Below are 26,624 nucleotides of genomic sequence, written 5' to 3' on the forward strand. Positions count from 1 at the left end.
GCATGCCCCAATTGCAAAAATCTATAAGAACTAAGTAATGATAGGGAACTTGATAACGCACAAATTAACAAAGCATGTTATTGATAGAGTACTTCATCAGCACTATTCTACAAAGTGTAACAGCGCTCTATAGAGCGCTTAAGCATTACATGACCAAATCTCGTTATTGACTATACACTTCATATAGTGTTTTACACTTTGCGAAGTGTAAAAGAACTTTACATAATGATTAAGTGTCGTCTTTATAAAGCGTGTCATGTTTTTTTTTTGTTTTTTTTTTATCAATATTCGAATCAGATTATTAGTATTAAGTTAATAAGAATGAAATGGCTTGGTTGTTGACTATTGAGTGTAACAATACTATAGTATATATAAATATATGTAAACTATGTGTTTTTTTTTTCTTCAATTATGTAATATTTTAATATTTTAACCATGTAATTTTCATTTTTAATGAAATTTTAGTATTTTTCATTATTCAAAAAGTACCCAATTAAAGTATATAAATAAGAAATAAGAAATAATTTCTTAGTGCTCAATGTTGCGAATGACGTTATATAAGGAAATGGCCAAAATTGCAAAATGTATATATTTAAAATTTACCATTGGGAATTTTTACATGGAAGAATACTCGTGAAAAAGATAGAGAGGACAATGGATTTTAATGCAAACTTTCCATGAAAAGACGTATACCATGGCTTATTCTATTTTGCCTTAGATGGAAAGAGAGAAGACAATGCAAACACCCCACATCATATTACCACCCCTCCTTACAATCTTATCCTTCTCTCTCTTACCACCAACGCCAAAAAACAATGATAACTCTCTTCACAATTAAACATCTATTATACCATTTCACAGTGTCTCGTCAATTTCCCCATCCTCTCTTCATAATTGGCAATCATTTATTCTTAGATATTGGCTTATTTAAGATTAACTTGCTCCGAAATTCCTAAGCTTAAATTTGACAAATAATTATCCGAAATTAATTTTGTCACACGAGAAAGTCATAGTCCAACCGAAGAATAATCTTACATGTCAAATACTTATCGATCTCTATAAACTAATCGAAAACATTTGTAAGTCTCAATATTATCTAATCCATCAAACCGAACCATTACTACGTAACATAACTATATAAAGCATTTCCATTACACATGTTATTCCCCAACAAAATGCAGTCGAGCCCGAGCCTGAGCCCATCTTCCGGCAAGCAAGCGGCGTTCTCGGACGAATGCTGGTCCGAGGACGCCTCCGCCTCCGACACCGAAAACTTCGTCAAAACCCTAAACCAAATCCGAGGGAAGGGCGTCCGGCCCGACCTCATCGCCTCAATCATCACACACTACGCCTCCAAATGCCTCCCCGCCCTAGCCGACGACGACGACACTCAACCCGTCGCGGCGGCGTCGCGGCGGAAGAAGAGGCGGTTCATCGAGACTCTGGTCGGAATCCTGCCACAGGAGAAGGACGCCGTCCCCTGCGGCTTCCTGCTGAGGGCAATGCGCGTCGCGGGCGAGGCCGGGGCAGAGGCCGGCTGCCGCGAGGAGATCGAGAGGCGCGCAGCGCGGCAGCTCGACCAGGCTCCGCTGAAGGAGCTGGCGGCGCTGGGCATCGAGGCGGTGGTGCGGCTGGTGAGGAGGTTCTTGAGCGAGGAGGAAGTTTCTAGAAGCGGGGCGGCGCTTTGCAAAGTGGCTAGGCTCGTCCATAGCTACCTCGCCGAGGCGGCGAGTGATCGGAATCTCACGCTGCCGCAGTTTGTTGCTCTTGCTACCGCCGTCCCGTGCCATGCACGCGCCACTGATGATGGGATTTATCGCGCCATCGATATTTACATCAAAGTAAGCTATCTAATTATGTGGAATATTTGGTCAAATTGCCGGAACTTTGGTTGAATTCGGGTCTATCCCTCAATTTTAAAAATTAGTCGAAAAACACTCAAGTTTAAGGAAATCGTGACTACATATATTTGAGTTTATATCTCCCTAAATCTTAACACCTATTTAACCGGTCATCAATTTGAGATATGCACATACCACATCAACAATATACTACAGGCAGAGCATCTGAAAATTCAAAACAATGTGAACTTTAATGATTTTTCTTGTCGATTTTAAAGTTACGGGCCGAATTAGAATTTAACTACTTTCTATGATTTGTTATGACATTTTACCCTTTATATTTTGTGATTATGTCACAAAATCTTGAGTGTACTACATTTCGTTTAGTCCTTTTTCTTTTCTCAGAAACATCACTTTCTGTTATTTACTCCCTCCGTTTCTTCATAGTTGAGTCATTTTTTCATTTCGGGAAGTTTCTTCATAGTTGAGTCATTTCCATATATGGTAACTTTTTTCTCTTTCTTACTTTACTCTCTCTTACTTTTTCTCTCTACTTTATTCACTTTATACTTTATCCTCTCTACATTTTCTTCTCTCTTACTTTTTTATCTATTTATTTAACACATCCAACATTCATTTCTAAAACTCCGTGCCAAAAGGTTTCACCTCAACTATGGAAAAACGGAGGGAGTACTACTTTTGAGTGTCATTGGCACAAGATTCTCATATAAAGATTTAAGTAGAAAATGAAATATCATATGCTACATATCTTTCAACCTCTCTTGCAACTCTGTATATACTTTTCTAGGATACGTGGATAGGAAGTTTACTATATTTAAACTGGATAGATATAAAATGGTATATAAAGTATTTATGCTCTAATTAAGATGGATTGAAAACTTAAGATATCCTAAAGCCCTTAACTATTTACATAATACTACATGATTTATATCCAATTGATAATGCTTGAATTACAGAAATCTTGCAATGAAGATAAAAATTATGGAGTAGTAAATCAAAGAGAAGTCTATTCGGGTGTCAGACTAATATTATACATGCATAACTAAGTACTCCCTCCGTCCACCAATATAAGGTTAATTTTAACCGGATACGGGTTTAAAGAAATGTAGTTGCCAAAGTGAGTGGAAAATATTAGTGTAAGATGGGTCCTACTTTTGTACTTTTATATTGAAATGTGAGTGAAATAAAGTTATTGAATGTAGGACCCATTATCAAAAGTAGTAAAAAAAACAAATGAGACATTAGACACTTGTTGGGATGGAGGGAGTACAAATATTTTCATACAAAGATATCTTCAATTGCAAGAATTATGATTGTAATTTCAGTTATGAATATTTTTTTTGTGCAGGCACATCCAGGATTGTCAAAGCAAGAGAGAAAGAATCTATGTATGTTAATGGAGAGCAGAAAGCTATCGACAGAGGCATGCCTCCACGCGGCGCAAAACGAGAGGCTCCCGGTCCGGGCCGTCATCCGGGTGCTCCTGTCCGAGCAGGACAAGCTGAGCAAGCACATGGACTGGAGCGGGTCCCTTCGCAGCCCGGGAGTGGGGTTAGCCGCTCCAGCCCGGTGCCTCTCGAAGCGCGAGGTGAGGCAGCAGATAGAGATCAGGAGGCTCAAGGAGGATGTGGCCATTCTGCAGGGGCAGTGCCTGATCATGGAGAGGCAGATTGAGAAGTTGTTGGAGAAAAAGAAGGGATATTTCAGCTGGAAGAGGCTCGGCGGCACCGTGTTCAAGGCGAGTAAGATTGGCGAAACTGTGGCCGGAGCGAGTTCCCCATTTTACAGTGGCGGATCCAGAACATAATCTTTTCTTGGGGGACGGATCCACTGGGTGAAAATGATTTGCAGCCTGAAGTGAACGACACGATAGGAGAGAAGGAAAAAATCATTTTTCTCTTTCTTTTTTTACTTTAACTAGGGGTAAAATTGTTATTTTTCGATACAGGTTAAAAAACTTAAACCAATCTCGTTTGACATTTTACTCTACTTTTTCCTTTTGGGGTTATGCCGTTTCCAGCTGACCCTATATGGAAAAACTAGGCCCTCTTAACGGGCCGGGAAGCGAATGATCCTCCTAACCGCTAACGTTGTCGATGCCCTTGCAGGTGATGAACGGAGGGACGACTTCTAAGTTTAGATAGTTCATTTATGTTTGCACGCTCGACTTACTTTTTATATTGACAGTAGATAGGTCACGTTTCTCTATTTTGGATTGCCAATAAAATTAATTAAACACTTTTTTTACATGTGCTAAGCTTTTATCTCTAATTCTACTCCTATAACTAAACTATTTCACATTAAAACTTGTAATGTTCATCGCCAAAAATATTGGCTAGAGTTTGTGCACGTAATAATTTTGGCTCAATAGATATTTTCTTGAAAAGGTGGCAAATATGGCGAGGTAAAAGTAAATGAACATTATATTTTAATAAATTTGTATACTCTAGGGTTTGTAGATGTAATAATTTTGGCTCAATAGATATTTTCTTGAAAAGGTGGCAAATATGGCTGAGGTAAAAGTAAATGAACATTATAATTTAATAAATTTGTAGTACTCTAGTTATACTTCATCTCATTCAATGTGAGATAGAGTCCCTTCCCTATTAGGTCTTCACCATTTATGAGAGTGATTAAGTTTAAGGTCCCCTATCTGACCAAGGATCACATTAATTGCTATAGTAGTGTGTGGCAAATTCATATCAAAAGCTTTTGAAAATATTTCGTAATTATAGTAGTTGTTAGTAAAGTTACATACTTTGTTCTATCTGATCATACTCATAACAATCTCATACTTTGCACTCTTTCGTAGATTAATTAATTACCTATGTTTGGGTTTAATGAGATGGTTCATCTTGATTTAATTATAAGACAGTTCCATCTTTTACCTTAAAATGAAAATTAACAAACTAGGATTATTAACAACGTACTTATATTACTTAGAAAATAACAATAAGATAGTTCCATCTTTGATTTTTCTTTTCTTTTTTGAAAGCACCAACTTGAGTGTAAAAGAAAAGCATATGCATGACGATATACAATAAGATAATATTGTGATAATATTCAATTGTCAATAAAAGTGGAGTTAAAAATGGTACAAGAGTATATATCAAAAACAGAATTTATTGAGGCTCGGTTTTTGTTTCGGTTTTATTCGAAAAGAATGTATTGGCAGGTTTAAAATTATAACTATAGTCTATAGTTATTAATTTTGCTAAAAAATTTCATATTTTATATATACCATGTATATTAATTTATCATCATTATCTATTTGTCATATTAATTTTTCTATCCATAATGAATCATTTTCTTGATCTAACTAGAATATGTATTTGTAAGTAACTACAGTATTTCGTAGCTAGCTATATACATATTAAATATATTAATCTACTCTAGATTACCCAAAATATGATTCTCTAAAAATTTTAGGGACTGCGTGGAACAACCTACGAGCACAAATATTAATCCCAATTAAATATTAGTAGAGTACTCCATTATCAATCCTATATATACAAATAACTAATCCAAATTAAATATTCATAGTTGTCCATTATCAGTACTACATACAGTTACAAACTATCTACTTTGTTGTCCATTATTAAATCAAGTGGTTATGATATATACACATTAGATACATATAAGGTTGGGGATGTGATCAAATGCAAACTGTAAATTTTGTACAAACTATAAACTATAATCTGGACCGTTAGAAAATATGAACAGATGACAAATTTATATCAACAGAAAATGTCAACACAATATCAACGGTTGATGTTGTGTTGAAAATATGTTGAAACTGTGTTGACATTTTATGTTGATGTATTTTAATCATCTGTTGACATTTTCTAACGGTTCAGATCATAGTTTGAAGTTTGTACAATATATAAGTTTGCATTTTATCACTACCCACTATAAGATTAATAGCAATTCTTGATAAAAAGGCTTAAATATAATTTTAATTTATTACTAGTAGAAATCTATGTATATTTATAATTATTAGAGGCATTTATAATTAATTACAACCACACAAATTTATAATGAATTACTACAATTATAATATTAACCCTATATGTATCATGTATGTAATGTATATCACACTCTTTTACAATTATAAGTTGTATACTAGTAACAATTAGGCACTTAGATTTTATTTTGTGAGATCTTGCTTTCCTTTTGTGCGATCGAAGAGCGGAAGGGATCATCTCATACATAGCATAATACATTTTATAATACACTACTAAATCTTTGACAAGTGTATACCATTTTATAGTAAAAAAATTATTTCTAAAAATTATTTCCTTAACTTTCTCACTACTATATCTAATTAAAATAAATTTGTTAAACTCTTGTTAAAAAATATCGCAGGTCAAATTTTACTTTTTTAAAAGATCTATATAAAAAAAGTGTAATTTTTACGAATTCCAAAAATGTAAAAAATTTTCCTTTTTATTTCTTTTTTTTTATTATGATGATTTACTTTTAATATCACTAAAGAACGTCCATAGCTCTTATATAAAATTGTAATAAATAAAGCTTGATCAAATACTATGTTTTTTATATAGCTTTTATCTCAATATAAAATAATATAAAATTTTATTATATATATTTTATAAAAACTATTGCAAAATTTTAATAAGTTAAAAAAAAAGTTGACATAATTAATTAGTTGACTATGTTTTTGTAAAACTTGGTCTCATTATAATAGAATCAACTAATCATGTTAAACTTTTTTAATTAATTAAATATTCAAAATTACTTTTATGGAATACTATATTTTGTATGTATATTATTTTATATTTCGATAATAGTTATATAAAACATGAAATTTGGTCAATATATAGTTAATTACATTTTCTTTATAAGATTATCATCTTTTACATATATTAACAATTAAATAATCTCAATAAAATTAGAAAAGAAATAAAAAGGAAAATTTTTAATTTTGTTGGAATACATAAAAATTTAATCTTTTTATATAAATATTTTGAAGTAAATAAAAATTTAACTTATTAAATATTTTTAACAACATACGTAACTTCCTTGATTAATGTAATAAGTAAAAGTGCATGAATATAGTAGTGAGAAAGTTAAGGAAATAATTTTTAGAAATAACTTTTTTACCATAAAATGGGATACACTTGTCAAATATTTAGTAGGTATTATAAAATGTATTATGCTATATATGAGGTGATCGCTTCCGATCAACGAGATAACTACACCGCCGGTTTCTACTAACAAGAATAGAAATTTATCATAATGGCTTCCACTAAATAGTCTCATCCTTGTCCTAAATGTTGTGTAGTTACGTTATTCAGAAAAACAAAAAAAGGATAGTGAAATTAAACAACAATAACTAACCATAATGAAGTTGCTTCATTGTATTAGCCCCTAACTTATGTAGACTGGAAAATTTCCCTGTTCTAGGAGAGGGACAGACGCAGCATGACTTTCTATCTACAAATAAATACACTACTAACTAATTACAAAACTGTTTAAGGCTATACATATCGAAAAACGTGAATAACACATTTGATTTAATTTATGGTCATTAAAAGAAATTGGATTTTTTTTGTAAAATCAGTAATATTTGTAAATTACTATCATGATTTATTCTAATTTCACAACTAATCAAGATTTTGGTGCTCATATGTCTTAATATAAACCTAATTAACCAATGAAATTATTTTTGGTTTGTTCAAACAAAAAATGTGACTTTATTTTAATATGGTAAAATCCCGTGCCGTCCGAGGAAGGGGTCATCCTTCTTGGGACGGAAGGAGTATAATATGATATTGTTTCACTGCTTAAAATGTGACTTTATTTTAATTTGCATCCTAGTGTCACAAAGTGTCATAAGTAAGTAATCAAACTATGTCAGCATTGAAATCTTGAACAGTTACAAATTAGAACAAATTAATAATTTACGAGCAAATTTTAAAGTTGATATGCAAACCAGAATTTGAAATTTTTTTATGAATTTAGATGCATATTACCCAAAGAGAAATACTATATATATATCCTTCCCTAATTAAGATTAGACGTTTTCAACGGAGCCACGTTTTATCCTTCTATATTTGCATGACAATCTTGTTTGTATCTTGGAAAAGGTTGAGAGAGAGAAATGGAGATCAGCAACAGCTTGAGAAGAAGTTCCTCGGCATGGAGGAGCAGCCGGCTGGAGATGTTTTCTCAGTCGTCGCGAGACGAAGACGACGAAGAAGCTCTGAAGTGGGCTGCCCTTGAGAAGCTCCCCACGTTCGACCGTTTAAGGAGAGGCATCTTGCTCGGGTCACGGGGTGGGGCCAACGAGGTTGAAGTGGCTGATATCGGGTATCAAGAGAGGGCGAAGCTGGTTGACCGGCTTGTTAAGGTCGCGGAGGAAGACAACGAGAAGTTCTTGATGAAATTCAAGAACAGAATAGACAGGTAGAAGATGATGGCTTAGTTGATGCTTCCATTTGTGTTCTTGTTTGGTGTTTTGTTGATATGTTTTTCTCTGTTTGTTGCAGAGTTGGGATTGATTTGCCGACAGTTGAGGTTAGGTTCGAGAATGTTAAGATTGAAGCAGAAGCTTATGTTGGAAGTAGGGCTCTGCCTACTTTCCTCAACTTCTTCATCAATATTGCTGAGGTATGTGTACGATTTTCTAATCTAGTGCAAATCGATTGTGTTTATATCTCCTGATCATAGGATGAGTTGTCTTGTTTGGTCTGTAAAACGCTTTAGTTGAGAGGTTGGACGAATGATATTGCCTCATGTTACATACACCAAACAGGGGAACACATTCCATAAGATTAGCCTATTAGGAGAGGGAACCCGATTCCTACATATGCAGCCTTACACAATCGATGATCTATAAACCCCATATAAGTTGCACAAATTAAATTGAACATCTTGTGGAAACATCCTAATGGATTTTTTGTGTGTTGAAGGACTTCTTGAACTCTATTCATATCCTCCCCAGCAAAAAGAGGCCCTTGACAATCCTAGACAACATCAGTGGAGTCTTGAAGCCTAGGCGGTAATAACTAGCTAGTTCATTTATTTGTGGAAAATTTCTTCATATTTCATGCTTTATTCATTTATTGGTCGTGGGCGCAGTATGACGCTTCTTTTAGGACCTCCGAGTTCCGGAAAAACAACACTATTGTTGGCTTTGGCTGGAATGCTTGATCCTTCTTTAAAGGTAATAATTAATACAAACACAACCTATGTAACTTTTTTTTTTTTAATGTTCTTATGCCAAGAAATTAAAATTTAATTGCAATTCATGATGATCAGTTTTCAGGAAGTGTGACATATAATGGACATGGGATGAATGAATTTGTGCCTCAAAGAACTGCAGCATACATAAGTCAGTATGATGTACACATGGGAGAATTGACAGTGAGAGAGACATTAGCTTTCTCTGCAAGATGTCAAGGAGTCGGAAGCAATCATGGTTCGTACCGTGTTTTTTTTTACACGTACTATACTGATGATGTCATATTATACACGCGATTTCTATGTGCAGATATGCTGGCGGAATTGTCAAGAAGGGAAAAAGAGGCGAATATTAAGCCTGATCCTGATTTAGATTTTTACATGAAAGTAAGATTTTTGTAACTCCAATAAATGGATTTTCCTTTATAACTGAATTGTAGTACTAATGTTGTAATCATGTAGGCAGCAGCTACCGAGGGCCAAGAAGCAAATATTGTGACAGATTATATTATTAAGGTAATCACACATGAAAATAGTTTTAAGGGTTAATTTCATGCATGTACTATAAGAATTGGTCTAGCTAGCCACAGAAACTAGAAATAGTGTTTACTTTTGGTAATATGATGTATAGATTAATTTATTTTATTATGTTAAGTGAGATGATTTGTTTTGTAGATATTGGGATTGGATGTTTGTGCTGATACTCTTGTAGGAGATAGCATGATCAGGGGAATTTCTGGTGGGCAGAAAAAACGAGTTACGACAGGTTCGTTTTTATAATTGATGGTAAAATTTAATCTGATTATTGCACCAATTTTATCCAAAATAGTAATTTATAAACATGAGACAGCAAGATTAATTATTAATTAATTAGTTATTAATTTGAGGTCAAATAAAGTCTAGTAAAATTAATACTTCTACTAGTACGTATTTATTGAACCAACTACTAGACTATATAGAATTCAATTTCGACGATTGCATGCCGCCGTTTTCATTACATGCAATTTAAAATGAGTGATCATAATTCTGTTTGAAATAAATATCAGTTAATTTAGTAAAATATGAAATTCACTTGGAAAAATTTAATATTCTCTCCGTCCGCGGATTTGAGTCTCATTTCGGCACGGATTTTAGAAAATGTAAAAAAAGGTGGGTGAGAAAAAGTTAATGAAATATGAGTCTCACTTAGTTTTAAATGAAACGTGAGCAGAATGAGTTAAAGAATATGAGATCTATATTCCAATTATAATAAAAGTGAACCAGGACTCTTATTCATGAATGGACCAAAATGGAAAAACGAGACTTTCATTCGCAGACAAGGGGAGTATTTCTCATGAATTTTACTACACCGAATAAATTTTCGTCAATTATATAACTGTTCTAGAACCGAGAACATATGATTAATTAATTCGGTTTCAAATATTGTTTCACACAGAAAATAGGTTTATGTTGTGTTTTTAGGATAAAGTTGTTTATACAAGTAATAATTGAATAAAATATAAATAAAAAACTGCGTGCATGATGCACGCCTTTGTGTGAAAGCACGCTGAGAAGGGCCGGGTACCCGCACATGATTTTTACGTTATGACGCATTGAGACGTGAAAAACATCCGACGTTGCTAATACACTTGTACATTTTTTTCCTGAAATAATGCAGGGGAGATGCTTGTGGGACCGGCGAAAGCGCTATTCATGGACGAGATATCGACCGGGTTGGACAGTTCGACGACTTACCAAGTGGTGAACTCGATCCGACAATCCGTCCACATTCTCAAAGGCACAATCCTCATGTCACTCCTGCAGCCCGAACCCGAAACCTACAACCTCTTCGACGATATCATTCTCATCGCCGAAGGCCATCTTGTCTACCAAGGCCCCCGCCACCACGTCCTCGAGTTCTTCGAATCCATGGGCTTCAAATGCCCCGAACGAAAAGGGGCAGCAGATTTCTTGCAAGAAGTACGCCCATTTCTCAATATTTTATGTTCACACTACTTTAAGTACCGCTCTTAAATTTTCAGTATTTGAATCGCTGTGCAAACTCCCTATCATCACCACAAAATTTAAGAAAATAGTAACTAAAAAAATTAAGAATATATAGTCCCTATCAAATTAAAACAATTTTTCATAACTGTAGAAATATATAGTCCCTATTAAATTAATTTTTATTTTGCAGTCATAACTGTAGAAAGGGTAAGAGGCTTAACCCTCATTTTTTTTTTCATAGACTTTTCAAAATTATGTAAATTGTTAGGTAAAAGCCTCTAAATCACCTAAAAAATTATTATTGAATAAATTTTAGAAAACATACTCATACCAATATTTTTTTCTGCGTCCGCTCATAACTGCAGGTGACATCAAAGAAGGATCAACAACAGTACTGGGCAGAGTCCGAGAAGCCATACCGATACATCACGGTGAGAGAGTTTGCGGAAGCGTTCAAATCATTCCACGTGGGCCTGCAGCTGGCGTCGGATCTCGCCACCCCTTACGACAAGAGCAAGAGCCACCCAGCCGCCCTCACCACCAAGAACTACGGCGTCAGCAAGATGGAGCTGCTCAAAGCCTGCGCCGCCCGAGAGATCCTCTTGATGAAGAGGAACTCCTTTCTTTACACCTTCAAGCTCACCCAAGTTAGTACTCATCACCATTATATAAATTATTTTTTATTTTTAGTTTTTGTAAAAAAAAAAAAAAAAAACTGTTTTTATGATTGGGGGGTGCTGCAGCCCCCCAAGCACCCGATGCCGATATTGATGGTGCTTTTGCTCCTTTCTCAGCTTAGCGTGATGGCTCTGATCGCGATGACGCTCTTCATTCGCCCGAAGATGGATAAGGACAACTTGACGGACGGGAGGATATTCGCGGGATCGTTGTTCTACTCAATCACGACCGTCACGTTTAACGGAATGGCTGAGATCGCCATGACCATCCAGAAGCTTCCGGTCTTCTACAAGCAGAGGAACTTCTACTTTTTTCCGGCGTGGACGTATTCGCTCCCCTTGTGGCTCGTCAGCATCCCCATCAGCGTTGTCGAAGTCTTCTCATACACTGTCTTAACTTACTATGAAATCGGATACGATCCCAATGTCGGAAGGTACCAATTCCAAAAAACCGAATATTCGATCCGAACCAAACTAAAATTTAAGCTTTGGTTTGTTTTTTTATGGATATGTTAATTGTCCAATTTTTATTATTTTTTTGGAAATATTTTTGCAATTTGGATCTTTCATCAGTTTTTGGAGTTTAGATTTTGGTTTCACTTTTTCGGATAATTCGGTTCGATTCAATCTTAATTTTCTAAAAAATTAGTTTTTCCATTCATTTCGATTCAATGTTGGATGTGTGGCAGATTTATCAAGTATTATCTGGTGCTGTTAGTCCAGATGCAAGCAGCTTCGTCCATGTTCAAAGTGATTGGGGCGGTGGGGAGGAACATGATCATCGCGAACACGTACGGGTTCTTCGTGCTGCTCATGATGTTCGCTATGAGCGGTTTTGTCCTTGCCCGGAGTATGTAAAAATACCGCATTCTCGTATTTGATCAAATAGGAATAAAGATATGACATTTTCTCTAATATGCAGAGAGTGTGAAGAAGTGGTGGTTGTGGGGATATTATGCTTCCCCTATGATGTATGGAGACAATGCCATCATTGTGAATGAGTTCAGAGGCCACAGCTGGAAACATGTGTGTTTTTTTCTTCATCATATGTGTGTGTGTGTTTATTGAACTGTGGATGTGATGGTTGATCTGTTTTTTTTCTCTTGACAGGCTTCTCCCGAGGCAAATGTGACGCGTTCTTTGGGGGTCGCGGTTATAGAGTCGATTGGCTACTTCCCGGGCTCGTATTGGTACTGGATCGGAATAGGTGCATTGATTGGCATGATTCTGTTGTTCAATGTCTTATCCACTCTTGCTCTTACCTATCTCAACCGTGAGTAAATCTTTTGTTTTTTGTTTATACTATGATTTGGTGTCTTTGGGAAAATTGGAAGGATTTTGGGTGACATACTGTTGTTGATGTGGTGACAGCTTTGGGAAAAACAGTTGCTATGATAAGTGAAGATGATAATGAGACATCAATTGGTAAGTTTTAGCATTATAGAATGATTTAGTAACTCAATTTGTTTATGAGTGTGTTCACTTGAGTTAAAATGATGCAGAGAGAAAAGATGAGAGAAGACAGGGAAATGTGGTTCTTCCCTTTGAACCACACTCCATAGCATTTGATAATGTCAAGTACTCTGTAGACATGCCACAGGTACTCGATAAGTCAGATTCGAGATCTCACAGCAGTAAAATTTGATTATTTATGTAGTTCACTCTTTTAAATAAAATGCAGGAAATGAAGAATCAAGGGGTGAGTGAGGATAGACTAGTCCTCCTCAAGGAGGTAAGTGGCGCTTTCCGGCCGGGCGTCCTGACCGCTCTAATGGGCGTCAGTGGCGCCGGGAAAACGACGCTTATGGACGTGTTGGCCGGCCGGAAAACAGGTGGCTATATCGAGGGAAGTATCACCATCTCCGGATATCCCAAACGACAGGAGACATTCGCTCGGATTTCAGGATACTGCGAGCAGACCGACATCCATTCTCCCTGTGTCACGGTTTACGAGTCCTTACTTTTTTCAGCTTGGTTGCGCCTGCCCCAAGACGTGGATGATGAAACCAGAAAGGTTCAGACACGTATTGAACTTGTCTGATCATGTAACCTTCATATATTCAATTTTTTGCCATATTGTGGTGACAGGCGTTTGTGGAGAATGTGATGGAACTCGTGGAGCTGACTACATTGAGAGACGGGCTGGTTGGGCTACCCGGTGTGAGCGGTCTATCGACAGAGCAGCGGAAGAGGCTGACCATAGCCGTGGAGCTGGTGGCGAACCCTTCCATCATATTTATGGATGAGCCGACTTCGGGTTTGGATGCCCGAGCTGCGCAGATTGTGATGAGAACGGTCAGGAACACGGTAGACACGGGTAGGACCGTGGTCTGCACCATTCATCAGCCCAGCATTGACATATTTGAAGCTTTTGATGAGGTGAGACTCTGTTACTTACACTAATATGATTCAATCCTTTTCATTTTATTGATTGTTACATAGTTTTGGTGGGAAATTTTGCAGTTGTTCTTGATGAAGCGAGGTGGACAAGAGATCTATGTAGGACCAGTTGGGCGGCAGTCCTCCCAATTGATCCAGTACTTTGAGGTTGGACCAAATTTCGTGATTTAAATGGCTATTAACCTTAATTTTTAAAAAATTGAGTTAATGCTGTGCTATCAAAATCCAGGCAATTCCAGGAGTCACAAAAATTAGGGCCGGCTATAATCCAGCGGCCTGGATGCTTGAAGTGTCGTCTTCGGCCCAAGAAAGCGTGCTGGGCGTAGATTTTTCCGAGCTTTATAGAAACTCCGAACTTTATAGGAGAAACAAAGCTCTGATCAGCGAGCTGAGCAACCCGCGTCCGGGCACAAATGACCTACACTTCCCAACGCAGTTTGCTCAGCCTTTCTGGACTCAGTGTGTGGCCTGCCTCTGGAAGCAACACTGGTCCTATTGGCGTAACCCTCTCTACTCCGCTGTCCGGATCATCTACACCGCCTTCCTCGCTATCATCTTTGGATCCATGTTTTGGAATCTCGGTGACAAAAAGTAAGAAAACATAGCAAACACATTTTGGGGCTTGCGGGGGCTCGAGCCCCCGACAATATTTTTTTTCTTCTTATACAAATAAAATTGCCAAATTTTGTTATTTGCCCGAAACATATCAAAATCATAGGAAAATTAAAATTTATAAAATACATCCGCAGTCGAAATTAATTTTTTCCTGCATTCGACCCTGCTCGTTACATTGCAACATGTATTGGCGTTTAGGGATTCTCAGCAGCACATTTTCAACGCCATGGGCTCTATGTATGCCGCGGTCTTCTTCCTCGGCGTCCAGCTGGCGTCGTCTGTGCAGCCGGTGGTGGCGGTGGAACGGACCGTCTTTTACCGCGAGAGGGCTGCAGGGCTGTACTCTGCCCTCCCCTACGCCTTCGGACAGGTGCCACATGGTTCAATCATAGTTAGATTCTGATTAATCAATGTTGTTGTTTAATCTCAATTTTTTTGCAGGCTGTGATAGAGATACCTTATTGTTTCATCCAAGCGATTGTGTACGGAACCATAGTGTATGCAATGATTGGGTTTGATTGGACGGCTAAGAAGTACTTTTGGTATATATACTTCATGTTCTTCACACTCGTCTACTTCACCTACTATGGCATGATGGCGGTGGCGCTCACGCCCAACGAGAACATCGCCAACATCGTCTCCTACTCGTTCTACGCTCTCTGGAACCTCTTCTCAGGATTCATCATCCCACGACCCGTAAGTTCGAATTTCACCAATACATTTAGTGCTTAACCAAACAAATTTTCATCGACAACTCTAGTAGTACTATGTTAGAATTAGACTATTGTATACAATAAGTCATGTTGTTTATATAGTAACTATTTTACGATATACTAGTAGGAGTAGTATTAATTTATTTATCATTTCTATAATATAACATGCCACTTTATTCACCTACATACATTTTTTTTTGTTAATAACACCATTTTTAAGGCGAGAGTCATTTTTCTACTTAATAGAATATTTCTATCCACTTTTTACTGAAATTCCGTGGGATATCATTTGATGTACTTTTTAATAGAGAACACCGGGTTGGTGGAGATGGTACCATTGGGCGAACCCCGTGGCTTGGACATTGTATGGTTTAATTGTGTCGCAATACGGTGAAGAGATGGATGTGTTGGAAGACACGCATGTGACTGTCCGACGTTTTCTGAGAAGTTACTTTGGATTCCGACACGAGTTTATCGGAGCCGTGGCTGCCATGGTTGCCGGATTTGGAATTGTTTTTGGTGTGATATTTGCTTTTGCTATAAAGGTGTTTAATTTCCAAAAAAGGTAGTGTATTGAAATATACTCCATATTTATAATTTTGTACTCCTTGATTCATAAATAATAGTAGCATTAATTATGGTATAAATGTTCCGAATGGAAAATGAGTTCCATCGTAAATGTAGTAGTATTAGAAATGGAAAAACAAAATATTGATTTTTGAAGATAGCGCTTGTGGAGTGCCATTGTCTTGAGAAAAATACTAGACTTAAATATACAAATGAATTAGAATGAAGTATAATTTTGACTAAAGTCATTAAGAATAATAAGAAAGACTTAAATATACAAATTAATTTAAATAAAGTCAGTACGTACGGACGTACCTAACAAATTATGTTAGAACTTAGAAGGCTTAATTACAAATATTGTTCATAGAACAAATAGTCACGAACTTTGCATTCAAAGGGCAACTAAGAAAAATACATTAAAAAAACAGTAACAAAACCAAATTACCAAAATTTCTAAAACAAATTACACTAATTAGGCTCTATTGTGTTTCAAAAGATTAACATAAAGAATACAAATAAAATTCACCAACAAAAATAACACATTGTAAAATCAGATAATTAATTGATCAGCGAATGCATAGAGGCATGAGAATTCGATATGTACATTTATATCAAATAAATTCGAATTAGGCTTGTTGGACCGGGCTACTAGTTTCAGGCTATTAGACAAAATAGGCCCATATCCTACCCATTGACAACAAGCCCACTTCATCTATTTAGGTAAAGTTATAGAGAAAATTAAACAGTCCGAGCTTTGTTTATGAAGTGTTAATAACGCCAATAATAATTTTCATAGACAATGCTTATCATGGCTAGTGTAACTCCAAGTTAGCGACGATTTCTGCTAACGTTTGAAACCCGAGATGCACCTAGACATGTGTTCACATGCATGGTCGCTCGAGGGACGTACCTAGAAATGGGTCATGTCTGATTGGGTGTTTGTTGTGCGACGTACCAAGTGCTAACATGAACTAATTAAAGACCAATAATAGTATGATTAAAGTATGTAGCGTAATATTTCTCTATATATATCCGAGACCCATGACCAAGCTAGATCAATTTGACTAATTAGCATATACCATCAAATTAAATGCAATCAACCTAAGGAGTGTGGTCAAGTGTATAAGACTTATCCATCCGAATTCAAATGGTTAGGTTGTTCGATTCCTGTCTTGGGTTACGAAGCAACCTTAAATTCCTTGGTCTAGCTAGCAAAAAAAAAATGTGATCACGTAAAATATATTACACCTTGTATAGCATACATGTAGCAATTAAAACCAAGTAGTATTATTGATGAGAGCATTTACACAAGAAGTTTGCTATAAATCAATGCAAGCAATTAATATTTAGCAAATCCAAGATTAAATATTCCAAAAAGTCTGCACCAGAATGTATTTATGCCATAGGCTTTGCATTACCTAAAAACTAGAATATTCAATACTAATAGCTTTGAGAATTCACACGATGCTACAAATAAATGAATCATTATTCTTAAAACACATAATTATGTTAGGGTTTGAATAGTTGTGCTTCAAGAGATGGACATGAGTGAAAGTTTCAGAAGAAACTCTTCTCTTTGGAGAAACAATGGGCTGCAGATGTTCTCAACCTCGTCGCGGGGAGAAGACGACGACGAAGAAGCTCTGATATGGGCTGCCATAGAAAGGCTTCCGACGTTTGATCGTCTGAGAAGAGGAATCCTTGTGGGATCAGAAGGTGGTTTTGGAGAAATTGATGATGTAAGGAATCTTGAATTTCAAGAGAGGAAGAACTTGCTTGATAGGCTTGTTAGGGATGCTAGAGAAGACAATGAGAAGTTCTTGTTAAAGCTCAAGAATCGAATTGATGCGTAAGTATATTTTTTACTATTATAGCATTGATTAAGCTTGAATTTTTATGCAAGTTGTTAAATTAGTTATGTTAATATTAAGATATTAAAATCAAATTTAATATTTAAAACAAAACAAATAATGTAAACTACACAAAACCGATATGTATATCATAACATTTTTTCTCTATATGATTTATGTTCATAAATTTTACAACTCATAAACACTTTATTTTAATTTGTCAACATAGATTCTTATGTTTTGCATGTGATTATAGTGTGGGAATTGATCTACCAAGTATTGAAGTTAGATTCGAGAACTTAAAGGTTGAAGCAGAAGCTTATGTAGGCCGCAGAAGTTTGCCTACTTTGATCAACTTCTTTGCCAATATTTTTGAGGTAATAATATTACATTCATTGATAATATAAGATCAATTAATTTTAAAAAAAAGAAAATTAAATTTTTTATATGATCACACTAGGAACTATCAAGCTACACTCGTGTTCTTTCAACTAGAAAAAGGCCGTTCACGATCCTAAAGGACATTAATGGAATCTTGAAACCCGGACGGATGACTCTTCTCTTAGGGCCGCCAAGTTCCGGAAAGACAACGTTGTTGTTAACTTTGGCGGGAATGCCTCATCCCGATATGAAGGTAATCCAACTTTCTATTTATACTCATTCGCCCGTTGTTAAATACGCGTATTGATATTATATTGATAATTGGGATGTACGCTATTAAATGTGTCATTTCACTTACTTTTACTATTTTCAGTAAATGAATCTCAACTCCCACTTACTCATTTTACTCACATTTATTGAAATTTATGAAACCGAAAAAATAATAAATTGATTGGAATATTCAAAATTGCTTGTATTGTGCCACAATTTTATTTTGAAAATTTTCAACTGGTGTAAAATTTGCTAGTGATTTTTATACTCTAAAAAGTTTCTACTAGCTACAAATTAAACACAAAATGATTTTTTGTGAGCAGGTTAAGGGAAATGTGACATATAATGGACATGAGTTGAAAGAATTTGTGCCTCAAAGAAGTGCTGCATACATAAGCCAACATGATGTCCATTTGGGAGAAATGACTGTCAGAGAAACCTTGGCATTCTCAGCCAGATGCCAAGGAGTTGGAACCAATCTTGGTCCAAATTCATCCTTCACTTACAAAAATCAAATCTTTGATTTTTATAACCAATGAGTAATCACCATTGAGCTATTAATGAATGGTTTTTGTATGTCAAAATTCTGCAGAAATGCTGGCAGAGCTGTCAAGAAGAGAAAAAGAAGCTAACATCAGACCTGATCCTGATGTGGATATTTACATGAAGGTAAAGCCTTTACTTTTATTCAAAAAAAAAAAAATCTTGCTTTTATTGAATAATAATGTAGAAAACTATATCAGAAAGAGGCTATTACAAGGCCAAATTCTTTTTTGTAGGCAGCCTATTTGAAAGGTCAAGAAATAAGTATTGTCACAGACTATATTCTCAAGGTAAAAAATCTTGATTTTGTTCTTACAAGCAATGTTGTTATTAGTACATATATATAAACTTAATCAAATTTGCAGATACTAGGATTGGACATGTGTGCTGATACTGCTGTAGGAGATGACATGACTAGGGGCATCTCTGGAGGACAAAAAAAGAGAGTTACATTAGGTAAGATAAAAAAAAACAGTTAAGTTAGTTATGAACACATCTTGTTCATGTGTAATTTGTGAAAATATATCTCAGGGGAGATGTTGGTGGGACCAGCAAAGGCTTTCTTCATGGATGAAATCACAACAGGATTGGACAGTTCCACAGCTTACCAAGTGGTGAATTGCATAAGAGAATCCACACACATTCTGAAAGGGACAGTTCTGATGTCACTCCTCCAGCCGGAGCCAGAGACGTACGAGCTCTTTGACGACATCATGCTCATCTCCGAGGGCCAGATCGTCTACCAAGGCCCCCGTGAGCATGTCATTGGCTTCTTCAGATCCATGGGGTTCAAATGCCCGGAGAGGAAGGGCGTGGCCGACTTCTTGCAAGAAGTGAGCTTTCTGTAAAAGCCAGCCTTGTCTGATTTGGGAGGGGCAGAGGTTTTGTTCTAGAACTTTCTTTTTTCGTTGTGCAGGTGACCTCGAGGAGAGATCAATGGCAGTATTGGGCGGATAAGGACAGGCTTTACAGGTTTGTTACAGCGAGGGAGTTTGCTGAATCCTTCAGGTCGTTCCATGTAGGCCAGAGGCTAACGGCTGATCTGGCAATCCCGTTTGACAAGAGGGAGAGCCACCCGGCTGCTTTGACAACGAAGCACAGTGGCGTGAGCAGAAAGGAGATCTTGAAAGCTTGTGCCTCAAGAGAGCTCTTGCTGATGAAGAGGAACTCTTTTATGTATATATTCAGGCTCTTTCAGCAATGTTTCATGGCTTTTGTTACAATGACACTCTTCTTTCGGACAAAGATGAGGCGAGACAGCCTCGTGGATGGAAGGAAGTTTGCTAGCGCGATCTACTTTGTTTTGGTCACTGTGATGTTTGGTGGGCTGGCGGAGATGGTGATGGGGATTCTCAGGCTGCCGGTATTCTATAGGCAGAGGAATTTCTTCTTTTTTCCTGCTTGGGCATATGTTCTTCCTCAGTGGATATTCTCCATTCCTCTGAATGCTTTTGAAATGCTTGTGTTTACTGTTCTCACTTACTACGAAATCGGATTTGATGCAAATTTTGGAAGGTAAGAGTAGTAAGAGTCTGTCTCTTTCTCTTGTACAAATGAGTACTAATGTAGTGTGTTTTTGCCACAGATGTGTTAAATATTACCTGCTGCTATTGATGCTATTGCAAGCCTCGACTTCACTGTTTCGTTTGATTGGAGCGATTGGTAGGGATATGATCGTTGCTTTCCTGTACGCCTACTTCATATTACTCCTGGTTATGTCTCTGTGCGGATTTGTCCTGCCTCGAGGTATTGAATGTGTTCCTTCTCGAGGTGCTGCTCGTTTCATATTTGAGGCTTTCATGAATTACGTTCTCGACAGGGGCCATCAAGAACTGGTGGATTTGGGGTTACTATATTTCACCAATGATGTATGCAGAAAATGCACTGATGGTTAATGAATTCCGAGGTCATAGTTGGAGACATGTAAGTTTAGATATCGATATCATCCATTTAGTAGCATTGTAGGAATACTGATATCTGCTTTTTATTACTGTATTTCAAAGGCTTCTCCGGATGCAAACATGTCGTTGGGAGTCGAGGTTTTGAAGTCTCAAGGTTACTTCCCAGGCTCGTATTGGTATTGGATCGGAATAGGGGCATTGATAGGGATGGCCTTTCTGTTCTACTCTTGTTACATTCTTGCTCTTACATATCTTAACCGTGAGTGTGGATAACATTTTTCGGCTATTTTTTTTAGCATAACATGAATCCCACTTGTAATCAAATGGTGTCATGTTTTTTGTAGCTATGGGAAGATCTCAAACCATATTACCAGAAGATGAGAATGAGGTTTTAACTGACAAAAATGGTGAGTAGAATTATTTTACTACTTCAAGTTTGATTTTGTCTGAAAAAAAAACTTGTTTCTTACATGTGATTATCTCATGATTTTGCAGAGAGAAAAGAGGAAGGAAAGAAGAGAGATGTGGTTTTACCTTTTGAACCTCACTCCATGGCTTTTGATGATGTGAAGTACTCAGTTGACATGCCACAGGTAACTGAAAAACACACAAAGTGTGTGAAGACTAGGAAGAATTGACTCATTTGAATTCGGCTTGCAGGAGATGAAAAACCAAGGCGCGAATGAGGACAGATTGGTGCTCCTGAAGGGCGTGAGTGGGGTGTTCAGGCCAGGCGTGCTCACTGCCTTGATGGGGGTCAGCGGGGCTGGGAAAACCACGCTTATGGACGTGCTGGCTGGTCGGAAAACAGGTGGGTATATCGAAGGAAACATTACTGTCTCTGGCTATCCGAAGAAGCAGGAGACCTTTGCTCGGATTTCAGGATACTGTGAGCAAAACGACATCCATTCCCCATGTGTCACGGTCTATGAGTCCCTTCTTTTCTCAGCTTGGCTGCGTCTCCCGCCTGAAGTCAATTCTGCAACCAGAAAGGTAATGCCATTGTGTGTGATGAGAATTTTGGGTTAGTAAGTATGTTGATTCTGTGTGGTGGTGTTGCAGCTGTTTGTCGAGAATGTGATGGAGCTCGTTGAGCTGACTCCGATAAGAGACGGACTGGTTGGGCTGCCCGGGGTGAGCGGCCTGTCAACAGAGCAGCGCAAGAGGCTGACAATAGCAGTGGAGCTCGTGGCGAATCCTTCCATCATATTCATGGATGAGCCTACTTCGGGGCTGGACGCGAGAGCTGCTCAGATCGTGATGAGGACGGTCCGGAACACTGTGGAAACCGGGAGGACTGTGGTCTGCACCATCCATCAGCCTAGTATTGACATCTTTGAAGCTTTTGATGAGGTAAGTCTGTGTTATACATTCATACATTGATTTTCTTGTTTCTCCATCTTCTGCTCGTTGTTTCTGCAGCTGTTCTTGATGAAGCGAGGCGGGCAGGAGATATACGTTGGCCCGGTGGGGCAACATTCGTGCAACTTGATTCACTACTTTGAGGCGATACAAGGAACTCAGAAGATCAGAGATGGATATAATCCAGCAACTTGGATGTTGGAGGTGTCGTCTTCGTCCCAGGAACAGATTCTCGGGATCGATTTTGCTGAGATTTACAGAAACTCGGAGCTGTATAGGTGCAACAAAGCTCTGGTGAAAGAGCTTAGCACGCCTCGCCCTGGGACGAAGGACCTACATTTCCAAACCAAGTATTCTCAGCCTTTCTTCACTCAGTGCTTGGCATGTTTATGGAAACAGCATTGGTCGTACTGGCGCAATCCTACTTACTCCGCAGTAAGAATGGTGTACACCGTCTTCCTAGCCATCATGTTCGGGTTGCTCTTCTGGGATCTCGGGTCCAAACGGTAAGCAGAGACGATATCCTTTTGGTCATAGCCTCATCAAGTTTTAATCTTTGTTTTTGAACTGTTACATATCAGGGGTTCTTACCAGGACATTTTGAACGCTATGGGGTCGATGTATAGTTCCGTCTTCTTTCTAGGGGTTCAGATCGCTACATCGGTGCAGCCAGTGGTGGTGGTGGAACGGACTGTGTTCTACCGCGAGAGGGCTGCAGGGCTGTACTCGGCCTTGCCATACGCATTAGGACAGGTGAAGTCTTGATCATTTTGTGTTGTTTGGAGAAATGGAACTCATTCATAAACTTTGCAGATGGTGATGGAGATTCCATACTGTTTCGGCCAAGCTGTCGTGTATGGACTCATCGTGTATGCAATGATCGGTTTCGAATGGACTGCTGCTAAATTCTTCTGGTTCTTGTATTTCATGTTCTTCACCCTTCTATACTTTGTGTTCTACGGCATGATGGCTGTGGCTATGACGCCTAACCACCACATCGCCAACATCGTGTCCTACACGTTCTACGGAATCTGGAATGTGTTTTCAGGGTTCATAGTGTCCAGACCGGTAAGTCTGATAACGAGAACTTGGTTGACGACACATGGACAATGAAAGTAACAGTTTTTTTTTTTTTTTTGGAATGACAGTTGACGCCGGTTTGGTGGAGATGGTACCACTGGGTGAACCCTGTTGCTTGGACTGTGTACGGTCTATCTGCATCTCAGTTTGGTGACGTGACGGATCAGTTCGCGTCTGGACAGTCCGTTCGAGAGTTTGTGCGAAGTTACTTCGGATTCCGACACGATTTCATCGGTGTTGCTGTTGCTGTTGTTGCTGGTTTTGGGGTTGTGTTTGCTGTTACATTTGCTTTTGCTATCAAAGTATTCAATTACCAGAGGAGATGAGAGTTTAGCAGAATGCAAGATTTTTATAATATGTGCAAATCAGGCTAATATATTTGTAATTGATGAACATTTAGAGATCAAATTCTAAAACAATGTGTGTAATTTGTTATTGATAAAGTACATCTATTCAGTAACTGTAATACTGAAATAAATCAAGGCATACACTGTCAACAACTGAATCTAATCCCCTAAATACAAGAAAAGTCTAAATGATGTGACAAAAGTAATACAATTTTGACATGTATAGAAAAAAAATACAGAAAACTCCCAGATCTAAATAAGGTATTGCAAAAGATTCTATAATGAGAGGATTATAAGTTTATAACAAAGGCCTTTTTTCATCCATATGAGGGCGCAAGGCATTCAGCGACCATATCAACGAGGTTAGGATTTTCTAAAGCTGCTGCCACGCGTTCTTTGTCGTTTAGCTGTTTGTTTACTGCAGATAAGCAAATTATCTTTAGATTATTTTTTAGAACATGTAACAAAGTGTGAATTACAGTTATAATAGTAGTAAACCAGATTTGAATGTCAATAACTGAGTAAATGGCAGGAGCAACTAGGATTAGTCGAAGGATACCAAGATTGCAGTTCATGCTCAATGGAGAGAAAAATATTACTACATCTTATCGGTTTACTTCTACAATTCTTATTTAGCTTAGCGTGACCACATATCAGTGTACTAACAGTATCCAGAATCGCAGATGTGAGAGAGAGAGCGGACATGTTAATGCATATACACAAAGAATCGATAAAAAACGGGAGGGCAATATGACTAGATCAAAGAGAGAAAGAGAAAGAGAGACAACCTGCAGCTTCAGAGGCATGAGAACCAGGTGCTACTCTAATATCCACCTGGCAACAACATAAAAATTGAAACACCATGATTGGAAGAATAGTATCCTCAGAAATCATGCGGTGATTAACATATTATAATTAAACATTTAAATTCAGGAGGCTGAAATTACTATAAGTAGAACAATAGAACTCCCAATATGACATTACAGGCACTCTTTTAAATACAGATGGTTCAAATTACTAACATTCATCAGGTTAGATTCCAAATTATCCTTCACTAGATGGATTTTATGATATTTACCTTGTAACGTTGTGGCAAAGAGCGCATGAGTTTGACCCGCAAGCATAAGCCAATTACTGTCGCCATGCTGCAATGCTCTACGGTCGGAGTAAATGTGACCCTAAAGCAGATCATTTCTAGTAAGTTGACATAAACTAGACACAGTCAACTAAATGAATACACATAGGATGTACTTTTCACTTTTATACCTCACGTAGCTACGCTTGTCATCAACCTCAATTGCATCTTCCGTTATCACTTTCAACTCTTCCAATGAATAAGGATGCTCTGGATCTTTTACGTCTCTAATATGCTGTAATAACATTAAGGATACAAAACTCTAGCAACTAAAAAGTTCCCAAGAAACCCATTCGTGTAAAACAAAATAAGGTTCTCATGTCTAAACTCCTCAATAATTACATTTCACATATTTGAGGAACAGTGTAAAACATCTCCATCTTTATACTGTAATATCCTTTTAGTGATTTTCCCTCAGCATGTTTTTGCTTCATACATTAGATTATTGGTAGATTAGTCCACCAAAACCAAACACGAAAAAGAAACTGGAATGGTTATGGATTAAATTCAGCCTAGGTAAGGGATTAATAACTGCAGATTACGGTTCTCGTTTCTCATTCAGCATTTTGAGTCTACCAAAAAAAGATATCTAATTCTAACTCGTGTCAAAGGATATCAAAAATTTCTAGCTGGTCAATTGCCTCAACTGCGTATTCATCCACATCACCTGGTGCACTTCGAGTTTGTCGCTCCTTTCTCTCATAGACAACAGGGTTCGCGTTTATTAATCCCGACACCATATTGCTAACCTGAATCACAGTTAAATTAGATAAACAGAACACAATGAACTTACAGAATACTAATTCCCCAATAACTAGGGCAAAATTCCATTGTTTTAATTGCATCATTCAATTGAGAACTTAACCACCATCTTCTACAACGCAATGTTGACTCCTTACAACAAAAGAGGCCTAACTAAACTCTTCAGTCATCACGAAAACAGGTAAAAAGGTGAGAATTACTACCGATTGTTTTCCATTTACAGAAAGCAAAAGATTTCAATTTAGCAACTCGAACCAATTAAGTGAGCTTGATTGATCATAAACGAGCCCGAATAAACAAATATTCGGCTGCAGATGCTACCAACGTCCTAATTCATAAGATTTTCAATTGCAGATTTCAAATTAAGCAAGCCCTAGCAAGCAAAATTCTAATACACCTCAAAACAAAGATCGATTTACCAATAATTACATCTTAGAATACGCCAAATTAAGAAAAACACAAAGAAAGATGAATATGCGACGATAGCCAACCTTGGAGCTATTCAAAAATTCACTGACGGCGGCGCGTGAAAGGGTTGGCGGCGAAAGGAGACGGAGAACGCCGCTGGCGTCTTCTGATAAAGGATGAATAAATTAGTCAATACAAATATACTCCGTATCATATTTTTTCTCTTTTATTAAGCATACGAAATGAAATAAAAATAACTTTATTCTAAAAAAGCAAGAAAATAAAACCAATAATAATCCCTGTCCTCTAAATACTCCCTCCATCCAAGAAAGATGGCTCCTTCCTTGGATGGCACGAGATTTTATGTAACTTTATTTTGTGCCGTTAAGTGGAGAGAGTAAAGTAAGAGAGAGAATAAAATAAAGATAAAAGAGTTTCCATTTTAAGTAATGAGTCATCTTGATTGGGACAAATCAAAAGGAAAAGTGAGTCATCTTCAATAGGACAGAGGGAGTATAATATTTTTTGAAACGTCAAAATTAATACTAACTCCGTCCCCCAA

General features: G+C 37.3%; 4 protein-coding genes across 7 annotated transcripts; 3 read left to right on the forward strand and 1 right to left on the reverse strand.

Annotated features, from left to right (window-relative positions):
- Positions 1–1,151: 1,151 nt before the first annotated feature.
- Positions 1,152–4,111, forward strand: LOC125204895 (coleoptile phototropism protein 1). The gene is made up of 2 exons (XM_048103658.1): positions 1,152–1,841; positions 3,211–4,111. The coding sequence occupies exons 1-2, from the start codon at positions 1,158–1,160 to the stop codon at positions 3,667–3,669; spliced, it is 1,143 nt and encodes a 380-aa protein (XP_047959615.1). The 5' UTR covers positions 1,152–1,157; the 3' UTR covers positions 3,670–4,111.
- Positions 4,112–7,925: 3,814 nt separating this feature from the next.
- Positions 7,926–16,179, forward strand: LOC125205876 (pleiotropic drug resistance protein 1-like). 2 transcript variants are annotated; one of them, XM_048105050.1, is made up of 23 exons: positions 7,926–8,288; positions 8,372–8,492; positions 8,795–8,883; positions 8,964–9,048; positions 9,144–9,303; positions 9,376–9,452; positions 9,528–9,581; positions 9,741–9,831; positions 10,723–11,024; positions 11,417–11,698; positions 11,846–12,162; positions 12,418–12,578; positions 12,651–12,754; positions 12,839–13,001; positions 13,100–13,153; positions 13,231–13,328; positions 13,410–13,742; positions 13,817–14,107; positions 14,192–14,275; positions 14,358–14,719; positions 14,942–15,113; positions 15,185–15,439; positions 15,765–16,179. In XM_048105050.1, exons 1-23 carry the CDS (start codon positions 7,984–7,986, stop codon positions 16,023–16,025), a joined length of 4,221 nt encoding a protein of 1,406 aa, XP_047961007.1. In that variant the 5' UTR covers positions 7,926–7,983; the 3' UTR covers positions 16,026–16,179. The 2 variants fall into 2 exon arrangements, with proteins under 2 accessions (XP_047961007.1, XP_047961006.1); XM_048105049.1 differs by having other exon boundaries at positions 9,144–9,452.
- A 1,382-nt stretch (positions 16,180–17,561) lies between these two features.
- On the forward strand, positions 17,562–23,828 carry LOC125205806 (pleiotropic drug resistance protein 1-like). Of its 2 annotated transcripts, none has more exons than XM_048104944.1 (20): positions 17,562–17,872; positions 18,130–18,250; positions 18,334–18,507; positions 18,848–19,007; positions 19,117–19,193; positions 19,304–19,357; positions 19,433–19,523; positions 19,599–19,900; positions 19,984–20,582; positions 20,653–20,813; positions 20,887–20,990; positions 21,071–21,227; positions 21,313–21,375; positions 21,464–21,561; positions 21,629–21,961; positions 22,031–22,321; positions 22,391–22,836; positions 22,912–23,083; positions 23,144–23,398; positions 23,479–23,828. In XM_048104944.1, the coding sequence occupies exons 1-20, from the start codon at positions 17,562–17,564 to the stop codon at positions 23,734–23,736; spliced, it is 4,227 nt and encodes a 1,408-aa protein (XP_047960901.1). In that variant the 3' UTR covers positions 23,737–23,828. The 2 variants fall into 2 exon arrangements, with proteins under 2 accessions (XP_047960901.1, XP_047960902.1); XM_048104945.1 differs by having other exon boundaries at positions 21,479–21,561.
- LOC125205807 (protein AE7-like) lies at positions 23,819–26,291 on the reverse strand. Of its 2 annotated transcripts, none has more exons than XM_048104947.1 (6): positions 26,146–26,291; positions 25,560–25,641; positions 25,024–25,127; positions 24,836–24,935; positions 24,546–24,591; positions 23,819–24,175 (listed from the first exon to the last, which is right to left on the reverse strand). In XM_048104947.1, the coding sequence occupies exons 2-6, from the start codon at positions 25,593–25,595 to the stop codon at positions 24,075–24,077; spliced, it is 387 nt and encodes a 128-aa protein (XP_047960904.1). In that variant the 5' UTR covers positions 25,596–25,641; positions 26,146–26,291; the 3' UTR covers positions 23,819–24,074. The 2 variants fall into 2 exon arrangements, with proteins under 2 accessions (XP_047960904.1, XP_047960903.1); XM_048104946.1 differs by having other exon boundaries at positions 25,024–25,129; positions 25,509–25,641.
- Positions 26,292–26,624: the final 333 nt, after the last annotated feature.

The sequence above is a fragment of the Salvia hispanica genome, chromosome 2 (genome assembly GCF_023119035.1).
Source record: "Salvia hispanica cultivar TCC Black 2014 chromosome 2, UniMelb_Shisp_WGS_1.0, whole genome shotgun sequence".
NCBI lineage: Eukaryota > Viridiplantae > Streptophyta > Magnoliopsida > Lamiales > Lamiaceae > Salvia > Salvia hispanica.